Source organism: Octodon degus, unplaced genomic scaffold (assembly GCF_000260255.1).
Source record: "Octodon degus isolate 3935 unplaced genomic scaffold, OctDeg1.0 scaffold00347, whole genome shotgun sequence".
Taxonomy (NCBI): domain Eukaryota; kingdom Metazoa; phylum Chordata; class Mammalia; order Rodentia; family Octodontidae; genus Octodon; species Octodon degus.
The window spans coordinates 134,852-160,260 of record NW_004524923.1 but is presented as its reverse complement, the minus strand read 5'-3'; the positions used below and the strand labels follow the sequence as shown (position 1 = coordinate 160,260).

The following is a 25,409-nucleotide window of genomic DNA, read 5'->3' as shown; positions in this document are numbered from 1 at the left end:
TATTACTGTATATGAAAAAATATTCAATTATACATTTTAAGAGATAAATTATGTGGTATATAAATAATATTTCATAAAAATACTGGTCCATAAAATTTTGAATTAAACTGTCATAGTTTTTCTGCTAAGTATTGTTTAAACAAACATAGGGGTTTTTTACTCCGAATGCCTTCAGGGCAGGTTTTGCTGGCTTGAGTTGTGGGGATCAAACCACAGCAACCTGAGCCTGACTGCTTTGTTGAAGCAGCCACTTAAAGAACTGAGCTAAGGGGTAGTCCCCCCATGGGGGTTCTTTAATACATTGGGACTTTGCAGGTGCATTTAATGTTCTTTGAATAAGTTATGTTTATTTTTCAAAGGCATAAGCCAAAATGACAAGTGGCAGCTTGGCTTTGTGAAAGACATTAAAGAAGTACTGAAGTAAAAAGCTATTTCATAGAGACAGTAACCTAAGAAAGATTATTACAGCACCCTCAAAGAAAGTGCTGTTAAATAAACCCAAAATAATATAATTTAACTAAGTCAAAAATCAAAAATAACCAACCCTCCAAAAACCCCATAAAGTGCTATGTGAAGAAGGAAAAAGGAAAATTTGGAAATCCACATAGTGCAAGTTCCTACTAAAATCAAGGTGTCTTGGGGCTGAGCATGGATTTGACTTCCAGCTTAAAAAAAGAAAAGAAACAACAACAAAAGAAAAACACGACAACAAGTAGGCTCTGAGGGGATAAAGGAATGTACTATGAAAGCATTTAAGATGTGTTACGTACATGTACCAATCAGCCTCAACAAATATAATGATCATGTGTCTCACAGAGAAACTAAAAAATAATGAAAATAGGGGGAGGAGATCTAGAGATGGAGGGAGGGAGAAGAATGGGGAGGGGGAGAATAAAAGGAATTACAACATGTTAAATGCATGTATCTACTGCCTAAGTAAATGTAAATATCATATACTACAAGCATACTAATAAAAGCTAGAAAATATCTATGAATATGATTGTGTCTGTGTACATGTTTCTTTAGTAATACTGAGTGTCGTACATCTAGTTCTACAATAATCTAGAAAGTATTACCCATGTTTACAGCAGCACAATTCACAATAGGTAAATCATATAAGCAGTGCCCATGAACAGAACAATAAAGAAAATGTGGCATTTATACATTATGGAGTACTATTCTACCACAAAGAAAGATAAACTTGGGCCAGGGAGATAGCTCAGTAGAATAAGTGCTTGCCTGGCAAGCACAGGGTCCTGAGTTCAATCCCTGGTTCCTCAAAAAAAGAAAAAAAAAAGCAAACTTGGAGTGAAGTATCTCAAGTTCTGAAAGAAAATGACTTCCAACCCAGAATGATATACCCTCCAAAATTATCTTCCAAAATTGATGGAGAAATAAGATACTTCCATGATACACAACACCAGAACAAATTCACGACCACCAAACCAACATGATGAAAAGTTCTGAAGGACAGTCTAGAAAGAGAAAATGAAGACAAGAATGGCAAGAAGCTCAAGAGAATGAATTCACCAGGCAAGGCAAGCAATTAAAGAAAAGGAAAACAAAGGGAGCCAACAAGTAGAAAATAGTATGGCAAGGGTAAGGCAATGCATCGCAGTTATAACCACCAACATGAATATTCTCAATTCTCTAATCAAAAGAAACAGATTGGCAGGATGGATCAGAAACAAGATTTAAAAATGTGCCACATATAAGGAACACATTTAACTCAAAGATAAAGTCGTGGACTGAAAGACAAATGAAGGAAAACAGTACTTCATGCAACAGGGACCAAAAGAAAAGCAGGGATAGCTATTCTATTTGCAGACAAAGTGGATTTCAAGGCAAGACTGATCAGAAGAAACAAAAATCACTACATACCTGTTAGGTGATCAATCCAGAAGGAAGAAATAACAATCATAAATGAGTGTGTACCAAATAACAACACACTAAATTATATAAGGCAAATGCCAATATATATGAAAACTCATATAAGCACTAATACAAGTGTAATGGAGAACCTCAAAACCCCACTGTCATAGACAGATCAACTAGACAAAAAACAATGAAGAATTAGACCTGTATCAAACCTCTGAACAAATGGACTCAGCATCTACAGAGTGTTCCATCCAACAACAGAATACACATTATTCTCAGCAGCACATGGGACTTTCTTCAAAATAGACCGCATATTAGTTCACAGAACATGCTTAAGGAAATAGAAAGGAAATGAAATTATCCCATATCTAAAATTATCACATCATAGTGCAATAAAATCTGAATAAAATGGCTAAAGAAACCACAAAAGCTACATAAACACATGGAAGTTAAATAACACTCTCCTGAGCAACCAGTGATTTTCAGATGAAGTTAAATTAAAAATTGCAGTTTCTACAATTAAACAATAATGGCAATAAAACATACCAGAATTTATGGGACACAATGGGGACAGTCTTGTGAAGGAGATTTATAGCAGTGAATTTGTACATCAGGAAAACAGGGCAACCTAATGTTGAACCTCTGGGCTCTAGAAAAAGAAGAGCATGCCAAAGGTTATATGACAAGGGCAGTTATTAAGACCAGAGCAGAAATTAATGCAATTAAAACTAAGAATGCTATATGAAGAATTGGTGAATTGAAGAGTTATTTCTTTCAAAGAGTAAATAAAATAAAAAAGCCCTGAGCTAACCTTATTTAAAAAAAGGAAAGAATAGAACCAAAAAAGTTCAATTAGGAATGAAAAGAGGGGAATCACAACAAAACCTGCAGAAATCCAGAAGATACCTACTTTGAGAACCTTTACTACAATAAGAAGAAAAACTCAGAAGAAATGGATTCTTCCATACATATGAATTACCAAAGCTGAATCAAGAAGACATGAAAATTCTAGATAACCCAGTATTAGTTGATGAAACTGAGGAAGTAATTTAATAACTACCAACGAAGAAATGTCCTGGTCCTGATGGATTTACTGCTGAATTCTATAAGAATTTTAGAGATCTAATGGTACTATTCTCCAAACTCTTTAATGTTATTGAAAGGGAAGCAATACTCTCATACTTATTCTCAGGAGCAAGCATTACCTGGACACTAAAAACCAAAGAACAATCCATGAAAATAAGAGACCTACAGACCAATCTCCTTAATGAACATAGATTCAAAACTTTTCATTAAGATACTGGCAAACCAAATGTAGGAAATCATCAAAAATATTATACACCATTACCAAGTAGGATTCATCCAGGGATGCAAGGTTGGTTTAACATAAGCAAATCAATAAATGTAATACACTACAGTATCAGAACCCAGGACAAAAATCACATGATCATCTCAATAGATGCAGAAAAAGCGTTTGACAAAGTCCAACAACGATTCTTGATAAAATGCCTACAAGAAAATTGAAACAGTAGGTTCTTATCTCAATCTGATAAAACCAACAGCCAAGGTCGTAATAAACCCATGAAAACTTAAAGCTTTCCCTCAAAAATCAGGAACAAGACAAGGATACCCACTGTCACCATTCTTATTCAATATAGTTCTAAAATATTAGCCAGAAAATTAGCCAAGAAAAAAAAATAAAAAGGATATGGATAGGAAAGGAAAAGTTAAATTAACATTACTTGCTGATGTTGATATTCAACATAGAAGGCCCCAAAAACTCCAGCAAAAGGCACCTAGATTTAATAACCAAATTTGTCAGTGCAGCAGTACACAAAGTCAATATTGAAAAATCAGTAGCATCCTATACATGAATAACAAACTCACTGAAAGGGAATTTAGGGAGACTACACATTTAACAATAACATCAGGAAAAATGAAGTATTTAGGAATCAATATACCAAAAGAAATGAAAGATAAAAAACTACAGTACTTGAAAAAGAATAACAAAGAGAATATCAGAAAATAGAAAGATATCTTCTGTTCTTGCAGAAATAATATAGTGAAAATACTTCATAAACGATCATATTAATCTAATATAATCCCAATCAAAATACCAATAGCATACCTCACAGAACTAGAGAAAACAATCCTAAAACTCCTATGGAACTAGAAAAGACCTAGAATAGCAAACTCAATTCTGGGCAACAAAGGCAATGCAGGGGGCGTCACTATTCTCAATTTGAAGTTATACATGAATCCTTCGCTATTTTGTAGTTCAACTTGCACAGACTCACTGTTTTGCGGGTTTTCAAAAAATAATAATCTAAATTATTTATCATGGATTTTTTTCTATATCGTGCAATTTTGCAGTACCATCCAGTATACATATGTTGTTAAAATTATGTAGGTTTGTGAGTTTAGAAAATGAAAGAACATTAGAAGTGTTTTTTAAAATGTGGGAAAGGTTTATAAGAGTGTGAGAAGGGTTTATAAACTCTTAAAATCTATATTTTTTTTCAGAACCAGGGATTGAACTCAGGCCCTTGTGCTTGCCAGGCAAGCACTTGTTCTACTGAGCTATCTCAAGTGAAAAAGTACAAACAAGAAATAAATATATTAAAAAATATTCAATATCATTTCTTTTGTGATCCATCACTGGAAAAGATCTCCTAATATTTAACCATATTTTCAATCCTGAGCTAAAACCTTTCTAGTAACAGAACATTCTACTAAGGAAATTCAATTTATTCTTTATTTGTTTTATATGCTTACATCTTTATATATAAGGGATATTATTCTCTAGTTTCCTTTTTTGGGGCATATGATCTGTTTTCTGTCTTGTGTCAGATATTGCTGTCAAAGAAAATACTTGACATAAACTATTTTGTGGCCTTCTCTGAGGTAGATACAGTGGTTCCATATTCACCAAACGACACTTTGTATACAACCAGAAATGTATTCATGCTTCACACCTTATAGAAAAGTTAACTCAAAATAGAGCATGAAATTAAAATAGAACATACGGGGCTGGTCAAATAGCTCAGTGGATTAAGAAGCCTGCTTAGACAGACACAGGGGCCAGGAGTTCGATCCCCAGGCCTGTTGTGCCAGTGCCTCCCCTAGGGCATGCTGAGACAGCTATTGAGACTGAGCATGGTGGGGCCCACCTATAATCCCAGCACTTAGGAAGCTGTAAACAGGCAGATCACTACGAGTCCGATCTAGTAGTGAGATCCTGTAACCCTGTAACTCTGTCTTAAATACAATAAAATAGAAAAATAATTAAAGAAAGTGAAACATAAGAGTCTAATCCCAGGGGGCTGGTGAGATGGCTCAGTGGTCTAAAGCACCTACTTAGAACAAGCTAAGCTAAGCAAAGTACAGGGACCATGGTTCAATCCCCAGCACCACACGCCTGCCAGCACCGCCCCCTGGTGGGCTGAGCTGGCCACACACACACACACACACACACACACTAAATAAATAAATATTTTTTAAAAAAGAGTCTAATCCCAGCACTGTGAAAGACTAGGCAAGAAGATCATAAATTTATGCCTAGCCTGGGCAATTTAGTGGTTTGGTGAATTGTAGTCTGCATATAAAAAAGAGCTGGGGATGCAGGTGAGAGCAAAGGCCCTGAGTTCACTCCTCAATGAGAGAGAGAGAGAGAGAGAGAGAGAGAGAGAGAGAGAGAGAGAGAGAGAGAGAGAGAGAGAGACTAAATCTTGAAGACCTAGGGCTTGGTGAAGAGTTTATATAGATATGACACCAGAAGTAAGATCCATGGAGCAGGCTCACAACATGGCCCTCCCCAAGGTGGCTCTACCCTAATCCCCTACATTTGTGAATTAGAATCTTCCCTGATGGGACTCTTCAGATGTAATTAAGTTAAGGATCTTGAGGTGGGAATACTATCTTGGGTCCAGTAGGTCGGCCATATGTAATCACAGCTGTTCATCTAAAAGGGAGAGAGGAAAGTCAGTGTCAGAGGAACGGAGGGGAGGACAAAAACAGAGCTGGATGAAAGCCAGGAGCCCAGTAATGTGAATAGGCACTAGAAATAGGAAAAGACAAGGGAATGGATTATCCCCTGGAGTATCCAGAGGACGAAGCCTTGCCAGTGCCTTCCTTTAGCACAATGAGATCCTTTTCCAGCCTTCTGACTTCTGAAAGGTTTCTGACTAATAGTCTCAATATGAGTTGCTTTAACTCGCTGAGTTTCTAGAATTTGTTACAGCTGCACTAGTGAACTCAAACAGCTCATGAGAGAGAAAAAAAATCATACATGGACTTCATCAAAATGGAAAAAAATGATTTTCTTTCCAAAAGGCCCTGTTAACAGGTTGAAAAGACAAGTGACAGATGAGGAGGAAAGACCTGCAAACTGTATGTCCAAGAAAAAGATAAGAATCTAGAACACCACTCTGGAGAAGAGTTTGACAGTTTCTTATAAAAACTAAATGTGCTGCTATCACACAGCTCAGCGACTGATTTCCTAAACATTTATTCCAGGGAAATGAAAATGTAGGTTCACTCAAAAATTTACAGATGTTTTTTAGCAGCTTTAGTTTCAGTAGCCAAAAAATGGAAACAGTCCGGTATCTTTCCAAACAAATGCATACAAACAGACCATAAAAGTATAACTGCTTTGTCAATAAGAAGAAATAAGGCATGGATACACGCTAGATTTACATGGCAACTTAGGCTTTTTGTTTGTTTGTTTGTATTTAGTGCAGGGTCTACAGGGTCTCACTACATAGATCAGAGACTCGTAGTCACCCTCCTGTTTTCAGCCTCCCAGGTGCTGGGATTACAGGCATGCCACCACCACGCCCGGTCTCAATCACCATCTCAGTGCACCCTGAGGGTGGAGGGTTGGCACGGCACAGTAGGGATCGAATCCCGGTCCCTGCGTCTGCATAAGCAGATGCTTTAATCCGCTGAGCTATCTGGCCGGCCCTAACTTAGGTCTTTTTGGACATTAGAAATTTGTGTTTTCTCTATTTTTTTCTTTTTAAATGTAATTTATTTTAATATAGTTTAATTGAAATTTGCATTACTGCCTATTAGTTATACAGATTCATGGATTTCATTTTGATGTATTCATACATGCATGTGAAATACTTCGATCATTTCTTCTCCATTATCTCTTCCTTCTCCCTTTTCTGCCCTCCAGTTCTCTCCTACTTTCACTTCCTCTCCTCTCTCTTCTCTCTTAGATTCCTCATATGAGAGGAAATGTGTGATATTGACTTTCTGAGTCTGATTTATTTAACTTAACATGATGCTCTTGTTTTATCCATTTTCTTACAAATGATACAGCTTCATTCTTCTCTATGGTTCAGTAATATTCCATTGTGTGTGTGTGTGTGTGTGTGTATGTATCACGTTTTCATTACCCATTATTAATATGTTGATGAACACCTAAGATGTTTCCATAGCTTAATTATTGTGCATTATATAATTATACAATACACAGGAATATTCTGAGATTAAAGTGTGCTGACTTTAATTCTTTCAGGAATATACTGACGACAGGTAGAGCTGGATTGAATAGTAGCTCAAGTTCTATTTTTCTGAGGAAATGCAGTAGTTATTTCCATAATGACTGCACTAATTTACAACCACAGCAGTGTAGAAGTTTTGCTTTCCCGCATCACCAGTATTTGTTGTTTTTCATATTCTTGATGATAACCATTCTGACTAGGGTGAGATGGAATTTCAATATAGTTTTGATTGGCATTTGCCTGATGGCTAAAGATGCTGAATATATTTTCATGCACTTACTGGCCATTTGTACTTCTTTTGGGAAGTGTCTGGACAATTTATTTCTTTTTTTTTTCATTTATAAATTTTTTTATTCAGAACATTTGCAGAAGTGGACATATCAACTTGTATTGATAACCACATACTGTGCAGAAAACAGTGAGATAGTATGCTTATGTCACATAAGTACAAAGAGTTTGTTTAGATTGCTTTTTGGCTTCTGGGACTTTGTCTTCCAGGGGCCTGGCCTTTGAAGAAACCTGTTTCATGTACTCCTTTTTCTCCTGAGTTTAATTAATTTACTTCTTAAGGATATTACATTTAGTGGAAAAAGAAAAAATCTCAAAAGATCACATATTGCATAATTCCATTTATGTAATAGCCTTGGAATGACACAGCTGTGAAGATAGACAGCAGATCAGTGATGCCAGGGGACGAGAATGAGGATGGGGGTGTGCATGGTTATGTAGGGGCAATATGAAGGCGCTTGTTTCTCTGTGATGATAAAATGCATCATGATAAAACAATCCTCCATCATGATGGACGTGTGGGTTACAGGAATTTATATGTGAACCCAAGTTATACACATGCATATGCATACAAATAAACACAAATGACCACATGAAACTTTTGGGAGCCGCTGAAGTAGAAATTGTTCAGATGTGTACGAGCAGGACTAGGCCTCAGTGCCTAAAGCAGTCAAGCTGCCTCAGTCCTGAGAAAAGCCTCCTTCCTGGTCAATGTCAGCTATTGGTCACTAGGCAACCTTGTGTCACATGATACTAACTCTGCAAAGGTATAAACAAACTCCTCTACTGTTGTTCTGGGGGTCATTTGCCAATCAGGCAGTGGGCCACCACCTGACCCAGATCTTATCTTCTTCTCTGTCTTTCCCTCATTCCTGTAGCCATTTCTCTCTAGGTGCACTGAGACACCAATGAGTCCCTACATAAAACTGTAAAAATTAAATGAGGGCTATCATCTAGCAACTTTGTGCTAGTGTCAATTTCTTGTTTTGACATCATACTATACTTATCTGAGATGTCACACTTGTGGAAACTGGATTTTTTGTTTTTGTATTTTAAGGAAGAGTCTACAGGGTGTTCAAGGTCTCACTACTAGATGGGACTTGTAGTGATCCGCCTGTTTACAGCCTCCCAAGAGTTGGGACTACAGGCGCACATCACCACGTCCAGTCTCAATTGCCATCTCAGCACACCCCTGGGATGGGGCCAGCACAGCAGGCCTAGGGATTGAACCCGGGTCCCTGTGCCTGCTTGCAGGTGCTTTAATCCGCTGACCTATTTGGCTGGCCCACTGGATAATCATTTAAGGAACTCTACTTTTGCAACTTCTTCTAAATCAACAAATCATTTTTCAAAAAGGCAATTTAAAATAATAGTTGTGAATGAAGAAAATTAATACAGTTCATACTTCCCCCGCCACTTAAGACTAATTTTTTTCTTAGTTTTGGTACTGGGATTTGAACCCAGGGCCTTTGTGTTGAGCTACATCACCAAGTCTATTCTCATTTTTAATTTCAAGATAAGAGGCTCATTAAATTGCCTAAGCTGGGCTTGAACTTTCAATCCCCTTGACTCAGCCTCTCAGAATTATGGGTGTGTGCCAGCAGGCCTAGCTCAATTTTCTGAAATGTTAATTTTTCATTGACGTAGAATTCACATACCATAGAATTTACTATTTTAAAGTACACAATTTCATAGTTTTTATAGCAGATTTATAAAGTTGTACAACCATAACCACTGCCTAACTCCAGAGCATTTTTATCATTATCCCACAGAGAAACTCCGTACTCATTACCAACCACTTTCTCTTCACATTTTATCTCTCTCCCTCTGTCTCTTCCTTTTGATAAGCCTATTTTAGATACTCCATAGAATTCACTTTAACCCAGGGCCTTTGCACTAAGATATATCCACACCCTATTTTTATATTTTCTTATTTCAGCATAGGGCCTCCCTCAATTGCCTAGCCTGGGCTTGAACTTTCAATCTTCCTGCCTCAGTCTCCCAGACACTACAAGTGTATCAAACAGCATACTGTACAGTCTTTGTTTTCTGTTTCTTTTACTTACTATACTATTTTTAAGGGTCATCTATATTGTCACATATATCTTTGCTTCATTCCTTTGTAATGGATGAATAATATTCCAACATATAGATATTCCACATTTTATTTATCCACATAGTAGTTGATGGACTTGTGGGTTATTCCCACTTTTTTGCTATTAAGAATAAGTATCATTTGGCAAAAAAGGTTATTCTTATTCCCCTCAACTTATCTTGGCATCCTCAGTGAAAATCAATTGGCCATAGCAGTACACATTTATTTCTGTACTCTTAGTTCCATTCTATTGATAAAAAGTTATATATGTATATACACATACTGGAACATGAAGTCAAGCCCTCATACATGCTAGGTAAGCACTCTACCGCTGAGCTACATTTCCAGCTCTTGAAAGGTTTTTAAAGTTATTATCCCTGACATTTAACTTGGGAACTATCCAAGAAGAAGCCATGCCATTTGTGTTCATGCTTATGAACTAAGTTTGTGGGGTTCCGTGGAACCTTAATAGAAAGATGAGGCTCACAGGTCACCAGAAAATAAGGAATATGACAAGTGATTGTGCACTAAGGAAAATTAATAAGCACTGGATTTAAATGCCAGTTTTTCCAAAATTGTAGGTCTTCAAGAACTTCAGGTACTGTGAAACGGGAATGGTGGTAATCTCAGTCACAGGGCTAGTGCTAGCATTAAGTGACAAAGCTTGTGAAAGTGACGAAATGAATAGGCACTTGCCTGCCAAGTTCAAGGTCTTGAGTTCAATCCCCAGTACCGAAAAAAAAAGTGGTGAAATGGTCTCTGAGATATAGTAGCTATCTGACATGAGGTAAATGCATAGCTGGTGTGTGGTCATTGGCACCCTGCCTTCTGGCCCATGGTAGCTATGTGGGGTCAGGAGAGGAGGGCCATTCCATGGGAATCTGTGCCAGTTAGTTTTCATTACTGTTTCTCTCTCCTATACTGGGCAGCACCTATGATTCTTTTCGCTTACCTTTTCTGTCAGGGGCAGTAGGAAGAGTGGGTGAAAAAGAGAAACACGGTTATGGCCAGAAGAAAAAGTCTTTGGCTTGAGGGATACCCAGTGGTGAATCCCAGGCCAATCGGGAAATAGGCCTATCATGTGCTATCTAGAGCTTTATTTTTAATCAAAGAAACAGTGTAACTGCATTGCCAATCAAGAACTCTGTCATAACTGAGGGAATCCTTTCTGACTGGGCCCTCAGTTAACTTGTGACAATCTCCAAATTGTACTGGCAGGCAACAAACTGTCTCTATTCACAACTAAACTTCTAAGCATAAACCTAAATTGCCATGGTTTTCCTGAGGTTTGGGAAGAAGGAGCGAGGTACTTACTGACTTCTCATTACTTCAATTAGACAACTAGCTAGAGTGATTCCCAAGATTCCTGGCTGGGTCGTTGCACTAAAACAATCAAGGGTAGTAGAGTCACCTCCTCTGTTAGCCAGCCCTCCTTGGTTCTCACTGCCTGCCTGGTTCCTTCCCCACAGCTGCCTCAGCCACTTGGATGGGGGCACCATTGTTAGAACCTTGATTCATTGAGCACTTTCTGCCTTGGTTGAAATCCCCTCTCATCCTTGAGATCCACCCCTGTCCCCAAATTCTTCCTTCCCTGTGGCTTTACTTGGATCCTTCACGGTTTGGGCTTCAGTAATAAGGAATCTGGCTCCCATCATATGATAGTCAGTTCCTGGTTCTCAGAGAGGCCAAACGCAACTTTGTGTTGATCAAACAGCTTGCGCAGAGCACTGATGTAGAGTGCATGGTACTTGTCCACTGTTTCTTTGTTGGGCCTCTTAATCTTGGGAATTGGCAGAGGCTCCCCAACTATGGAGAAAGACGGGACAAGCATCAGAACCTCTACCCCAACTCACTCTATCCACCCTCCCTGGGGCTACATGATGACTGTATCTGGGTCCTCCTGCTTCCTTCAGTCTTTCCATCTGCTCTAGCCCTAACCTGGCTCCCTGGCCACCTAATCTTACCTGTGCTTCAGACAAAAAGAACAAGTGCAGGAGGGAGCTGGAGGAACGTGTGTGAAGAACGATGGTCTGGTGACTGCTGTTGAACTCTCATATGTCACATATGAATGGTCAGAACTGTTATCTGATTAGTTGCCCTCTCTGCTCTGCTCTCAACCACTCCCACTGGCATTCTGTTTGCCCACCCTGGCTGGAAGTCAGGACTTAGGTAGGGGAGATCAAGAACCAGGTTAGGTCAGGGGGAGTGGAACATCTCACCCACTGTGGTAATGGGTCGATTGAAAGGCAGGAAGCCCCAGGATCCTTGAGTGAGCCCTCGGCCATGGAAGGTACAGAAATTTAATCCTAGGATTCTTTTAAATGTTTTCTGGAAGGTTTTTTGGAAGAACCTTATCCACGTGCCTTCAGGGAAGGTTTCCTGGTTGTAAATCTCATTCTCACCAAAGGAATAGGAAGGAACAAGGTATGCCCTGCAAAGAGAGGGGCAAGAGGGTGAGCTCTCCAAGGGAGTGAAATCTCCCCCTGCAAAATGCTGTCCAAAGCAGGAAACTTCTCCTCCAACCTCCTGATCATTGGACAAGAACCCAAGACAACCATCTCCAGCTTTGTGTCCTGCTCCTGCCCGGTGCCACCTTTCCACCTGAACTCTCTGAGGGAACCTGCTGCACTTGTGCCATGAAGGCAATGAACACCCAGAGTGATTTTCCTAAAATCCCTATGTGGGTGGGTCGTGCCTGGCTTTCAAACTCCCCCGGTGCTCCGCACTGCAGACCTGCTGCTCAGCACGGCCTCTGTGCTCTGGGCTGCACACCTCCCCGCCATCTCCCCTCTGCTCCCCAGGCCTCCCCCACAGCTGCTCAGCCATACTGAGTGTGCCAAGTTCTCTCTCATCCGTGCATCTGGACACCTGCCTTCTCAGTCTTCGCAGGGCAAATTCCATGCTGCCTCTCAGGCCTCAGTCCTCGTTTCAGCCCCCTGAAGAAGCTTTTCCTGACAGCCTGCAGTTCGCCCACTGCAGACCAGGAGCCTTTCGCTTAGTGCTTCTCTGTCTCCTGCCATCCTGTCTGCCCAGCTCTGTATTACAGTTATCTCCTTTCCTACCTGAGTCCGCCCAGAGACAGCAAGCCAGTCGAGGGCGAGAACTGTGTCCCATCCATCTGTGAATCCCTAGGCCCTAGCATGGTGCCTGACGCACTGTAGGTCTTTCTTCTTTTGGGGCCTGGCAACTCTCACATGAATTGGCAATTCATAGTGCAGATGTCACTTGCCCATGAAACCTCTATTCTGGGTCAAGGTTTTTGCATAAACTAGTGCTCCCATAGCAATTTTCAAATGTCTCCTTACAGCACTTCATTCATTCAAGAAATCTCTATTGAGATCTTTCTTTCTGTATGTCAGAACTATTTTGGGCTCTGAGGAAACAACAGGGAATACAATGAATTTTTTAAAAAGAAATCTCTGTTGGGCCAGGGAGATAGAATAAGTACTTGCCTTGCAAGAGCAAGGTCCTGAGTTCAATCCCTGGTACCGCAAAAACAAATAAATAAATAAAATTAAAAAATAAATCTCTGTCCTCGGGAAATTCACTATTTGGGGAAAGGGATAGAAAATAAACACAAAATAATACATAAGTAAGTAAATAGATAGTATGTAATAAGATAAGTACAACAGAACAATGACAGAGCAGGATGGGCAGGACAGAGCTCACTGAGAAGTGATGTTTAAGCAAAGACTTGAAAGAGCTGAGCAGGTCCTTGGAGGAACAGTGCTCTGGGCACAGGGATGGCCCGACAAGCTCCTAAGCCCTGTGTGTGGCCTGTTTGGGGCTCATCAAGGAGGCCAGTATAGCTGCTAGAGGGAGAGTAGTGAATGATGAGGTCAGGGGGGCAGCTGAGAACCAGATAAAACAGGTAATTCAGGGTCTTTCAGGCCCTTTGTAAGGACTGTGGCTTTTACTCTGAGTGGCATGGAGGCCACCGGAGCATTCTGAGGAGTGGCACGATCTCTAAATCATAACCTGCCAAGTATGTTTAATAGAATTCTTCTGGATGCAGATGAGAATAGACTTTTCAAAAAATATATTTGGTACAGGATCTCACTAAGCAGCTCAGACTCATGGTGATGCTCCTGTTTTCAGCCTCCCCAGCACTGGGATTACAGGCGTGTGCCATCACGCCCAGTCTTGGTGGCCCACTCAGCATGCCCAGGGTGAAGCCAGCACAGCATGTGGTACTGGGGATCGAACCCCAGGCCCTGAGCTTGCCTAAGCAGGCACTTAGTCCACTGAACTAGCTCAACAGCCTGAGAATAGACTCTTAAAGGTGAAGGAAGCGGGGATAGAAATTTGGAGAGAAGTTAGAAGTTTTGTAGTAATACAAAGGGGAGATGATGGTAGTATAAGCCAGGTAATGGTAGTAGAGTTAATAAGGGATTGAACCCTGGATGTATTTTGTAATGATATGTGTGTGGGTCTGCTTTTCATATTGGACAGTGAATTCGCAAGAACCAGGCTTCTTTCATGCCTACATCCTCAATTCCCTACCACTATGCCTGACACACAGCAAGTGTTTGATAACTGCTGAAGGGGGGTCGGGGAGATGGCTCAGTGGAATAAGTGCTTCCCTGGCAAGCACAAGGGTCTGAGTTCAATCCCCGGTTCTACCAAAAAAAAAAAAAGATAACTGCTGAAGGAATTATTCTACTTTTCAAATCAGACTGTAAGCTCTTTGGGGCATGGCCTACTCACTTTTGCAATCCTCATATTGCTAAGGCCAGTGCCTTCTTTGCCCATGGGGACTTCTCAGTGAACAAATGGGTACAAAGTACAAGTAAAATTCCAGCTGCTAGACCCTCCGCCTAACAGGGTAACAGGCAGAAAGTAAATGGCCCCTTCTGTTATGCTTTCACTAATTTCAAGTAAAAAAAGTGCTCAGCAAAGCAAGTCTGCAGGTCCAAACATCCCCAAGTGTCAGTGTGAGAGGGCACAAAGAAGAACTCTTAGTGAAGAACAAATCTCTAGCACATCTTCCAGAAGGGCAGCGTTTTGCGGAGGGTGACAAAGGGCCTATGGCACCTTGTCATGGAAAGTCACCTACCCTGTCTCCAGTGCCAGCTTCACAAAACCTTTACGTTGCGTGAGCAAGACGGTGGAGGCTCCTGGGCAGCACAAGAGCGCTTCAGTAGCTCCACCCACCACGATGACCACAGCATTGCCTGAGCCTTTCTGGGTTAGTGTGTACTCCATGGCCAACTTACTCACTGGGCACAAGCCTGCAAAACCAGAGTCAAGCAGAAGAATAAACTTGATGTCTAAGGATGGAGTGAAGGCTTCATAGGGGCTCTTCCTTCTAGAGGTAGTTCTATTTCCTGTTTATTAAAGCCTCCCTACCTCTGTCTTCAGTCCCAGTATCCTGGGTTGGCCTGGCCTAAGAGGGGTCCAGCAGTTTGCCTTGGAGTGCATTCCTATGATTGAGGTTACACTGAGTTCCTCTGTTTACTTCCATCCAGAACCTACTACTTTCCAGATCACTGGTCCTTCAGCCCACCCTTCCTGTCTCTATGCAGAAACTACAGCTGTCCTGCACTATGCCCAGGATGAGAACTCTGGTATCCCTCCAGAGTTCTCTCCTTCAGGAGTGACCAGGAATAGCCATCAGCAGTGTGTTTTTCCCTAAGAGAAACCTGCCAATGGTGAGACATTGGCTAGGAATTTGGGAGAGTAGGCAGAATTGGAGCCCACCCAATCCAAATTGAAATACAGATGAACAATGGTGTAATTTATTAACCCCATCTTTGCCCTGTGCTCACCTTCTGTTCACTAAAGGGTGACAGTACTTGCCTCCAGGCTCCAACCCCTAAGAGAAGTGCAGGTGCCAGAGCCATGCCAACTTCAGAGGTGAACAAAGCATCCCCTGAGATTCTAATGGTCCCACCTGGACCCTTCAGATAAATGCATCTTACATCTTAGCACTTGGTTTCTGTTGTCTTCTGCTGTGAAGAAGGGTACATAGTGGTCCAGAGAGATGGACATTTGTCACTGTGGCCTGATTTGAAGCATGCCATGGGTAAGTTGTACTGGATTTTGATGGATGCATATTCTGTCCCCTGGCATGTTAGGCAATGGTGAAGGGGTTTCCAAGAGATGGAGACTGTACTAGATAATGAATGATTTTAAAATGTCATTAAAATAATCTAGGATGAGAGCTTCCATATTTTAGGTCTGGCTAAAATCTCCAACCAACAGCTCAGAAAAGAGTCTGGCAAATGATTTTCCCTTTTCTATTTAGGCTTTGATCCTGAATTTAGCCTTCTAGTTGCCCCTGTGAAAAGAATCTTGGAGAATCTTAGGACTCCCTGTAACTTCCTCTGCTGCCCAATCAAACTCTGCATCCCAGATCTCAAACAGAATCTGAGGCTTGGCCACTTACTCCTAATGCCGGCCCAGTGTGTTCTGGACTCAGGTTTTTTTTTGTTGTTGTTGTTGGTTTTTTTTTTTTTTTTTTTTTGTCCTCTTCTAACAGTGACTGACTGGCAGGGTTTATTAGGACAGGAACCTTGCAGTAAATTAGAGAATGGAATGGCTTATACTCACCCATCGCCATCACATAGTCTCTCACAAGTGGGATCCAGAAGATTCCTTCCAAGGTCGCTAGAGAGGGAGTGACAGATGGGAAAATCCGGGCAAAGCCAGTGGCCTCAGTGGCAAAGTTGATGAAAGCACCATAAGAAATAACACCATGGGGGTGGTTGGCAATGATGTAGTTGTGTTTGGGAGAAAGGTCATGAGTCTTCACCAGCTGTTAGAGGGAGATTGAGTCAGAGTTTGGCTATGTAGATAAAAGAGGCTGTGTCATATTAGGTTCCACCAGATAGCCTATGCTTCCCTCTGGGAGCCCTAAATCCCTCTCATAAGTTTGCCAGAAATTGTGGTGGTCAGAGAAGCTGACCTGGGCTTGCCACTGAGGGAAAGGTTGCTCTCCATCTGTCTCCCCATCTGCCCATCCATCTTGGGTCTCTGCTCTGCCTTGGCTCTGGGCCTTGAACTTCACTGCTGGCCACCAAAGCCTTTGAAAACATGAAACTAAGTAGGGAGTGAGAGGCAGGACAATGAGAACTAAGGAAACCCAGAGGAAACGTAATCACCTTTATTGGGAAGTAATTACGGAAATACTTCCAGAGGGTCCAGTTCCGTACCCAAGCTGTACGTCTGCCACCTGTGAGTAGAGAAGGGAAGGAAAGAGTAGGAGAGGCATTGCCATTACCTGTCCTCTTCCAGAGGTGGAGAGTTCTGCCTACAGTCCTCTTTCTCACTCATCAGAGCTGGAAGTACTATCCCTGAACCCAGCTCCTAAGGCACTGGAGACTCCTGTTCCTCTGGAGCCAACCAGAAAGGCAGTAGGAAAACATACTGAGGCTGACGTACTCTACTCAAAAGCACCAACTTCTTAGTGCTTCCTGGGCAGCCTGGCAGAGCCCTCTGGCCCTTTCCCATCCCACCTTTGCTTTTCCCCTCACTCTGCTTGTGGGTCCATCCTTGGCAGACAGGAATGCCGTTCTTCCCCCACCTCTTACCTCGGCTGTGGGTGTCCCAATCATAGGCAAGCCAGGCTAAGGCAAGCACGGCAAAGGCCCAGAACTTAGTGACCACCAGGAAGTAGGGTATGAGGATAATGGGAATCGCTCCTGAGGAGACATAATGGGTTCATGCTCTTCAATTCCTTTCAAGTTGGAGTATGCCTTTCATCACCCCCAAACTGTACTTCCTTACTGCCTTGCTCTGCTCTGAACCTGGCTGACCTCTGAGCTCTTACATCTGGCTCCCAGTGATGGCTGAGATTTTAATGGAGAAAAGTGCAGAATCATGAATTTCTTACAGAAGGCCCTCAGCTGGGGTTAAAAGACAGCACTGCCCAGCAGGTGGAAAGAACAGCACATTGGGCTGGTAGCTGATTATCCCCATTTTAGGATCACAGAAATTATTTTTCTAAAAACTTGACCCTTCTTCCTTTGTAGAACTGCTAAGTCTGTATATTCGGCTTTTTTAAAAATGTATTTGGTACAGGGTCTCACTATGTAGCTTGGACTCATAGTGATCCTCTTGTTTTCAGCCACCCCGGTGCTGGGATTATAGGTGGGTGCCACCACACTTGGACTTGGTGGCTGAGCACACCCGGGGGCAGGGGTGCAGCACATGGTGCCAAGAATTGAACTCAGTCCTTGCACTTGCCTAAGCAGGCACTTAGTCAGCTGAGCTATCTTGCCAGACCTGAGTCTATATATTGTGGAGGAGGCTTTCCTACAGTGTACAAAATGTTTGATGCTGAGAAGAAAACACAGATTAGAAACTGCTTTACTATGTTCTATTTTGTCTCTTTCAAAATGTTGCTAAAGTTGAGAAGGGGAAAAATTCATCTCTGTTAGAAAAAGATTACAGCATTCTGTGAAATGCAAACATGATACATCTTATAGCAATAGGAGTCAAATTCTATTTTTCCCTATTTACTTTTTTGTGGTACTATGGATTGAGCCAAGAGCCTTGTGCATGGTAGGCAAGTGCTATACTACTGAGCTATCTTCCATTTTTAAATCTGCATTCTGAGAAAGAGGGGCTAAATACACATATCATTAATTAAAAAGGACATAGCTTAGGAAATGACTTTTTTTAAAGAAATCTTTTACTTATTTATTTGGTATAGGATCTCTCTATGCAGCTGAGTCATCGCCCCAGCCCCAGAAATGATTTCTTTGAATAGGTACCATATCATGGTAGGTGAACACTTCTGAGAAAGAAACAAAACTCAAGTTACCTACTAGCAGGTTTGTCTCTTGTGTTTGAAATATAGAAGGAAAATGACTAGATGAGTGGACATTGCTTTTAAAAGTCATGTTACAGGGGCTGGTGAGATGGCTCAGTGGTCTAAAGCACCTACTTAGAACAAGCTTAGCAAAGCACAGGGACCGCGGTTCAATCCCCCAGCACGACATGCCAGCCATCCTCGCTCCCTGGTGGGCTGAGCTGGCCACACACACACACACACGCACACACACACACACACACACATAAATAAAATAAAATAAAATAAAAGTCATGTTACAGAGTACATTAGAAGAAGCCTTAGTGAAGGGCTGAATTCCCATCAGAAGAACTTCAGGAGATGGTTGTAAGCATGCTAGTTAGCCAGGAAATAGGGAAGAATTTTTGCGGGAACTCTGCTATGGAGAGTCCCAACATTTTTGTTCGTGTTCAAGTGAGGCACCATGGAGGGATCACCAAAAGCTCTGCTATTTCTGATCTTTGTAGAAGATGAAGAAAATTTTCCAGTTAAGCTTCAGAAGAGTATTTGAAGGTAAATAGGAACCATTACTCATCAAAGGTAGTCTAAGTGTACCATTTCTTTCCTATCTTGGTTCAAGTAAGTTTTGTTGGAATTCTTAGTATTTGTAACAGTTCCTGGCACATAGTGAGTGTTCAATAAATGTCTCGACTGGATGAAACGGTAAATTAAATATGTTTTCTTATCTCAATAATGGAGAAACTTTGGTGATTAATGGTTAGTCAGTATGTATAACGCTGTTTAGATGCAATATTATTTTTAAAGTAGAGAAGAATTGTGCAATTCACATGTACCTTCAGTTAACTATCAGTTTTAAGGCAGTTGAAGAGCCATCACCTGGAGGAACACTATCCCTCTTGTGGAATTTATTGGAACTGCAGATGTGGCCCTGCAAGAAACCACAAGTGTCCTTTGAGGATAAACCTTCTAGCTCCAGCCTGTAAAGATGTCATCAGTGAAATGTGCTGTGACAAATATGGGATTTAAAGAGATGGAAGAAACAGAAACCAAAAGTAGGGAAGCTAAAGAGTAAAGACCAAGGAGTTCCATGTGTGGCAGAAGGCGACGTGTCTGAGGAAAAGATGCTAAGCGTTTGTGTGTATGCGTGTGCAGTACTCCCTTAGATGCTCTGACCTTGACAGGAGGAGGTGGTTCCAACATTTTTGTTCATGTTCAAGTGAGACACCATGGAGGGGATCACCAAGGGGGAAGTTAGCATAGCAGTCTCCTAATTTGTACTGAGGAGGGCCAAGTCTTCTCAATAGATATGGCACAGTGGTATCTCATTATCATTATTTGCATTTCCCTAGTAGCTAATGATGCTTAACGGTCTTTCATGCACTTAGCTACCTTTTGTTTATCCTCTTTAGTGAAGTGGGCTTTCAAATCTTGTGCCTAAACCAAGCTTGGTGGGACACACCTGTCATCCTAGCACTTGGGATGATGAGGCAGGAGGATGGCTATAAGTTTGAGGCCATGAGTTTGAGGCAGCCTATGCAATGACTCCAAGACCAATTGGAGCTACATATCAAGACCTTGTTTCAAAAAAAATCTTGTGCCAAATTTTCACTTCGGCTGTTTCTTAGTTTTGTTTTTTTTTTTTTTTTTTTAGCTTAACTTATTGAAAACTCTTTGGATAGTGGTCATCTTCTCCTAGCTGGAGAGAGGGAACAATACTGTAGGAAATCACACATTGCCTCAATACTCTGGCAAACACAGGGAGAGAGAAAGTCATTCCTCCAGAAAAGACTGGTCTTTAGTCTTCATTAACATGTTTCCATAAGCTTGAGCCACTGGTGGTACACACATGACTGTCCTATCAGGTAGTTTGTACCACTGGTTGTATAAATGGATCTAATCACTTTTATCAGCCTTTTCACTACTAAAATTAATGAAAAGCTGTCTGATGGGACAGTCATCCATGTACCACTGGTAATTTAAGCAGCTCAGCAGTGAGACATAGAAAGTATGGCCCCATCATTAACATGTTCAATCCAAGAGGACTCAAAAAAACAGGTGCAGAGGAGATCATCATGTGATACTAGAGCTGCAGTAGGGTGTACTGGACCCCTCACTGGCTCCTAAAAATCCGAGGAAAAACACAGAAATTTTCTCTCTGGGATGGAGTTTTTGGTTAACAGGCTCATTTCTTAGCACTGAAGATTGTCACTTCCCTGGGGGAAACTTTCACCCTGTCCGTTCAGCACAAGCCTGTCAGCTATGGGACAGACAAAATTTGGTGATGTGGCATAGTCTTGGAGACATTTTGGGCTGCCTCAGCTTTATAAACTTTATATAGCCAGGATCTCGCTTGGTGCTTCTCTGAAGTGAGCAGGGCAGGGCTAAGGTTCACCTTCCAATCCTGGTCTGATCCTTACTATTGCTCCCCTCTTGCCAGTCCTTCTCTGGGCTATTTTCTTGCTATTGACTTTGGGAGTCCTTCACATATTTTGGAAACAAGTCTTTCATCTTCTTTTAAAAGAGAAACATGGGGCCAGAAACACGGGGCTCAGTAGAATAAGTGCTTCCCTGGCAAGCGCAAGGGCCTGAGTTCAATCCCCAGTTCTGCACAAAAAAAAAAAAATCTTTTAAAAAAAGGCACCTTCTTAGGCAAGCACAGGGAACAGGGTTCAATCCCTGGCACCACATGCCACACAGGCCCTGCCCCTGGGTACACTGAGCAGGCCACAGAGACCAGGTACATGGCTGTAATCCCAGTGCTGGGGAGGCTGAAAACAGAAGGATCACTGTGAGTCTGAGCTGTGTAGTGAGACTTCTACCAAATACATAAAAAATACATAAAGATAAATACAATAAAAAACAATGATACAAATTTCAAAACAAGATAGTAGCAGAGTAACAACAGTTAATACATTGCACATTGTTAACTTCAAAGTAATTGCTCAGATTACAAAATTTAGGCATGAAAAATTGATCAAATAATATAAGCACAAATCTTTCTTTCCAATGAACTAATAGAAATTAGTAGTATAACTATCTTAACATATATATTTTTTTCTTTTTCCCTTCTTTTCCCCATCCCAGTTTCTCTTTCCTTTTGAATAACTTCTTCCCATTTCCCAATATCTATTGTATATTTTGAATCTTATTTACTCTTTCAGCTTTTTTACACTAGGGAGACATGATGATGCTTAGATATATGAGTCTGATTTATTTTACTTATGAAAATCCCTCATTTAGCATCTAATTTGCTAACAGTTCTTCCTATTCTATATCACTCTCTTCTTTTTTTTATTTTATTTTTTTTGCGGAACTGGGGATTGAACTCAGGCCCTTGGGCTTGCCAGGGAAGTGCTTATTCCACTGAGCCATCTCCCCGGCCTCTATAAGTTGAATTTTTTTTAAGAGAGGAAGTTTGGTGTATCCAGTATTGTTCTTCTTTCTAAACTTTGCTTTAGCTATACAGGGCTTTTAATAGTATCATATAAATTTTAGCATTGATTTTTCTGTTTTTTTGAAAGATGTCATTGAAATTTTGATAGTCATTAAATGCATCCATCATTTTGAGTAGTATGGATAGTTAATAATATTAATTCTTCCAGTCAATGAGCACTGAGTTTCTTTCTATTCAGTTGTGTCGTCTTCAACTATTTTCATCATCTTATAGTTTTTGATGCATAAGTTTTTATTCAGTATATTATGCTTTTTTATGCTATGCTTTTTTATGCCATTATAAATAGGACTGTTTGATTTATTTCTTTGGGGGATAGTTCCTTGTTAGTGTATAGACATGCATCTGAATTTTCTGTGTTGATTTTTTTAAATGTATTTAGTACAGGGTCTCCCTACACAGACTGAGCTTGTAGTGATTCTCCTGTTTTCAGCCTCCCCAGCGTGCACCACCATGGCCAGTCACAATCGCTGTCTCAGCCCACCCCAGGGGTGGGGCCACATGGCTCACCAGGGATCAAACACTGGCCACTGTGATTTTTCTATCTTGTCACCTTACTGAATGCATCTATTAATCCTAAAAGATTTTGGTGGAGAATGTAGGGGTTTTCTATGTGTCCAATCATGTCATCTCCTGACAGAAAAGTTAACTCATTTCTTTACCATTTAGATGCTGTTTCTTTCTTTTTCTTGTCTGATTGCTCTTGCTAGGACTTCCAGTACTATACTGAACAGAAATAATGGGAATGGGTTCTGCTGTCTTGTTCCTAATTAGATGAAAATCTTTTAGTTTTTCACCACCACTGAGTATGATATTAACTATGGGGTTTTCATAAGTGGTCTTTACTATACTGAGATAGATTTCTTCTATACCTAATTTAGCAAGAATTTTTTATGACTAGATATTGGATTTCATCAAGTACTTTTTTTTTGCACCAGGCCTGGTGGTGCATGCCTGTAATCCAAGCTACTTGGAAGGCTGAAACAGGAGGATCAAAAATTGAAACCCAAGAGGCCGGGGAGATAGCTCAATAGAATAAGCACTTGCCTGGCAAGTGCAGGGTCCTGAGTTCAATCCCCAATACTGGAAAAAAAGAAAGAAAGAAGGAAAGAAAGAAAGAAAGAAAGAAAGAAAGAAAGAAAGAAAGAAAGAAAGAAAGAAAGAAAAGAAACCCAGCCTGGGCAACTTAATGATTTAGCAAAACCAAATCTCAAAATAAAAATCAATAAATACATTTAAACAGTTGGAGGTGTAGGATAGTGCAGAGGCTATGAGTTCAATCCTCAGTATTGAAAAAATATCTTGCTTTTGCATCTACTAAGATAGCCACATGATTTTCATCCTACAATATGTTGAGGTTGTGTATCACATTTAATGATTGGCGTATGGTGAATCATCCTTATTCCCCAGAAATGAATCCCTCTTGATCAAGGTGTGTAAAATATGCTGTTGGATTTGGTTCTCTAGTTTTTTATTAAAGAAATTTTCTTCTATGTTCATCAGGGATATGAGCTCATAATTTTCTTTCCTTGACTTTGGTGTTAAGGCAATGCTGGCCTCTTTAGTTTTTTGGAAGAATTCAAGAAATGTCAGTATTCTTCTTTGTATATTTTATAAAATTTAATTCTGAAGCCAATTGGTTCTAGGCTTTAATTTGTTGAGGGTTTTTTATTGCTGTTTCAGTATCTTTATTCATTTTTGGTCTATTCAGGTTTTCTATTTCTTCACGATTCATTCTTGGTCGGTCATATGTATCCAGCAATTTGTCCATTCCTTCTAAGTAATTCAATTTGTGGGCATATGATTTTCATAGTAGTCTCTTGTGATCCTCTGTAGTCTGTGGGATCACTAGTGAGGTTTTTTACTTTATTTCTTAATTAACATGACAATCTTTCTTTTTTGACAGTCTTTCTTTCTTGGTTAATCTAACTAAATTTTTTTAAATTTTGTTTGTCTCTTCAACATGTCAACCCTTGCTTTTGTTGATCTTTTCTATTATTTTTTCAGGCTATTTCATTTATTTATGTTCTAATCATTGTTTACTTCTTTATGCTAACTTTGAGTTTCATTCTTTTTCTAGTTCCTTGAGACAGAAAATTATGTTGTTTATTTAAGATCTTTCTTTGGGAATTTATCAGCATAACTGCTTTGTTGGATTTATTCATAAATATTTCATTGGAGGGGGCCAGGGAGATGCCTCAGTAGAGTAAGTGATTGCCTGGCAAGCACAAGAGCCTGAGTTCAATCCCTGTTTCCGCAAAATAAATAAATAAATAAATAAATAAATAAATAAATAAATATTTCATTGGAGGTATTTAAATTTAATTTTGATTTTCAATTCCCATGTTTTCATTGTTTGCTTATTTTGACTATTCTCTCCTTGACTTTCAGCTTATCAAAATTCTCTCAGCCCTCAGAGCTCAGCTTCAATGAAATTTTCTTGATGATATCTGCATTGATAGCCTGGTCAGTTTCCCGCTCTGTACACTTCCAGCACATTATTTATGTTCCTGTCTCTGTTTCACTTTGCTTGTGTTATTGGTATTAGACCACTCCCTCTTAGACAGTGAATGTCTTGAAAACAGCTGTCAGCACAGTTCTATGCTCAGGAAGATAGCTAACAATAAAAATTTGTTACTTTGAAGTGCAATACAGAGAGAAGTTCAATTTCAAAATTCTTCCAGTTATAGGTGAAAGTTAACAGGGACACCAAAGCCCTTGCTCCACACAAGGAAATTCCTTCTTGAGGTTATAGGCAGTTCCTGAATGCATAAGGCAATAGATAATCAGTTATTTCTAATACAAGCTGAAACACACACACACACACACACACACACACACACACACACACACATATATATTATAGAGCTTCTCGCTTTAGTTGAGGCTGGCTTCTAATTCACCCTGTAGCCCAAGCTGGGTTGAACTTGTGATCTTCCTGCCTCAGTCTGGCTTGATACTTCATTGAAGATATGACCTAAGTCAGAGTATTCAATGTCTGCCAGCTCTAGTTAGTTGGCTCGATGCTTTACTAAATCCAAGACATGGCTGGCTTGTCAAAGAGGAATTTCTGTGGCTTTGTAATTACTTATTGGAACTTAATGAACTATAAATGTAGGAACTTGTAGGAGCAAAAGTTTGTTTGATAATTCAACAAGCATTGATTTATTTCATATGAAATCTCTGTGCTAAAAACAAGGGGAGAGCGTTGAGGACTGGAAAGAAGAGCATGAAAGGAGTAAATAGGGAAACAATGAAATAATGCAGGCCTGATCCCCAATGCTATGTACTGAGCTAGGTATTTAGCATGTATTAGGAAACAACACGAGACCCAGTCATAGCCCAGGTCCGGTGAGTGTGCAGAGAGTTTCCTGCTACCCTGCGCCGGCGGGACCAGTCCCAGCCCAGGCGCAGCGTGGGCCGGACCCTCTC

At 40.5% G+C, this 25,409-nt stretch overlaps 1 protein-coding gene across 1 annotated transcript in view; it reads right to left on the bottom strand.

The window, feature by feature from the left end:
* Nucleotides 1-11,422: 11,422 nt before the first annotated feature.
* The window catches only part of Dgat2l6 (diacylglycerol O-acyltransferase 2 like 6), a 28,957-nt gene continuing 14,970 nt past the window's right edge, over nucleotides 11,423-25,409 (bottom strand). Inside the window, exons 2-7 of the mRNA XM_004648034.1 lie at nucleotides 17,304-17,414; nucleotides 16,875-16,945; nucleotides 16,324-16,528; nucleotides 14,828-15,002; nucleotides 11,991-12,202; nucleotides 11,423-11,577 (exon numbers count right to left, since the gene is read on the bottom strand). Coding sequence (XP_004648091.1) covers nucleotides 11,423-11,577; nucleotides 11,991-12,202; nucleotides 14,828-15,002; nucleotides 16,324-16,528; nucleotides 16,875-16,945; nucleotides 17,304-17,414 — 929 coding nt within the window. The remainder of the gene's footprint in view (nucleotides 11,578-11,990; nucleotides 12,203-14,827; nucleotides 15,003-16,323; nucleotides 16,529-16,874; nucleotides 16,946-17,303; nucleotides 17,415-25,409) is intronic.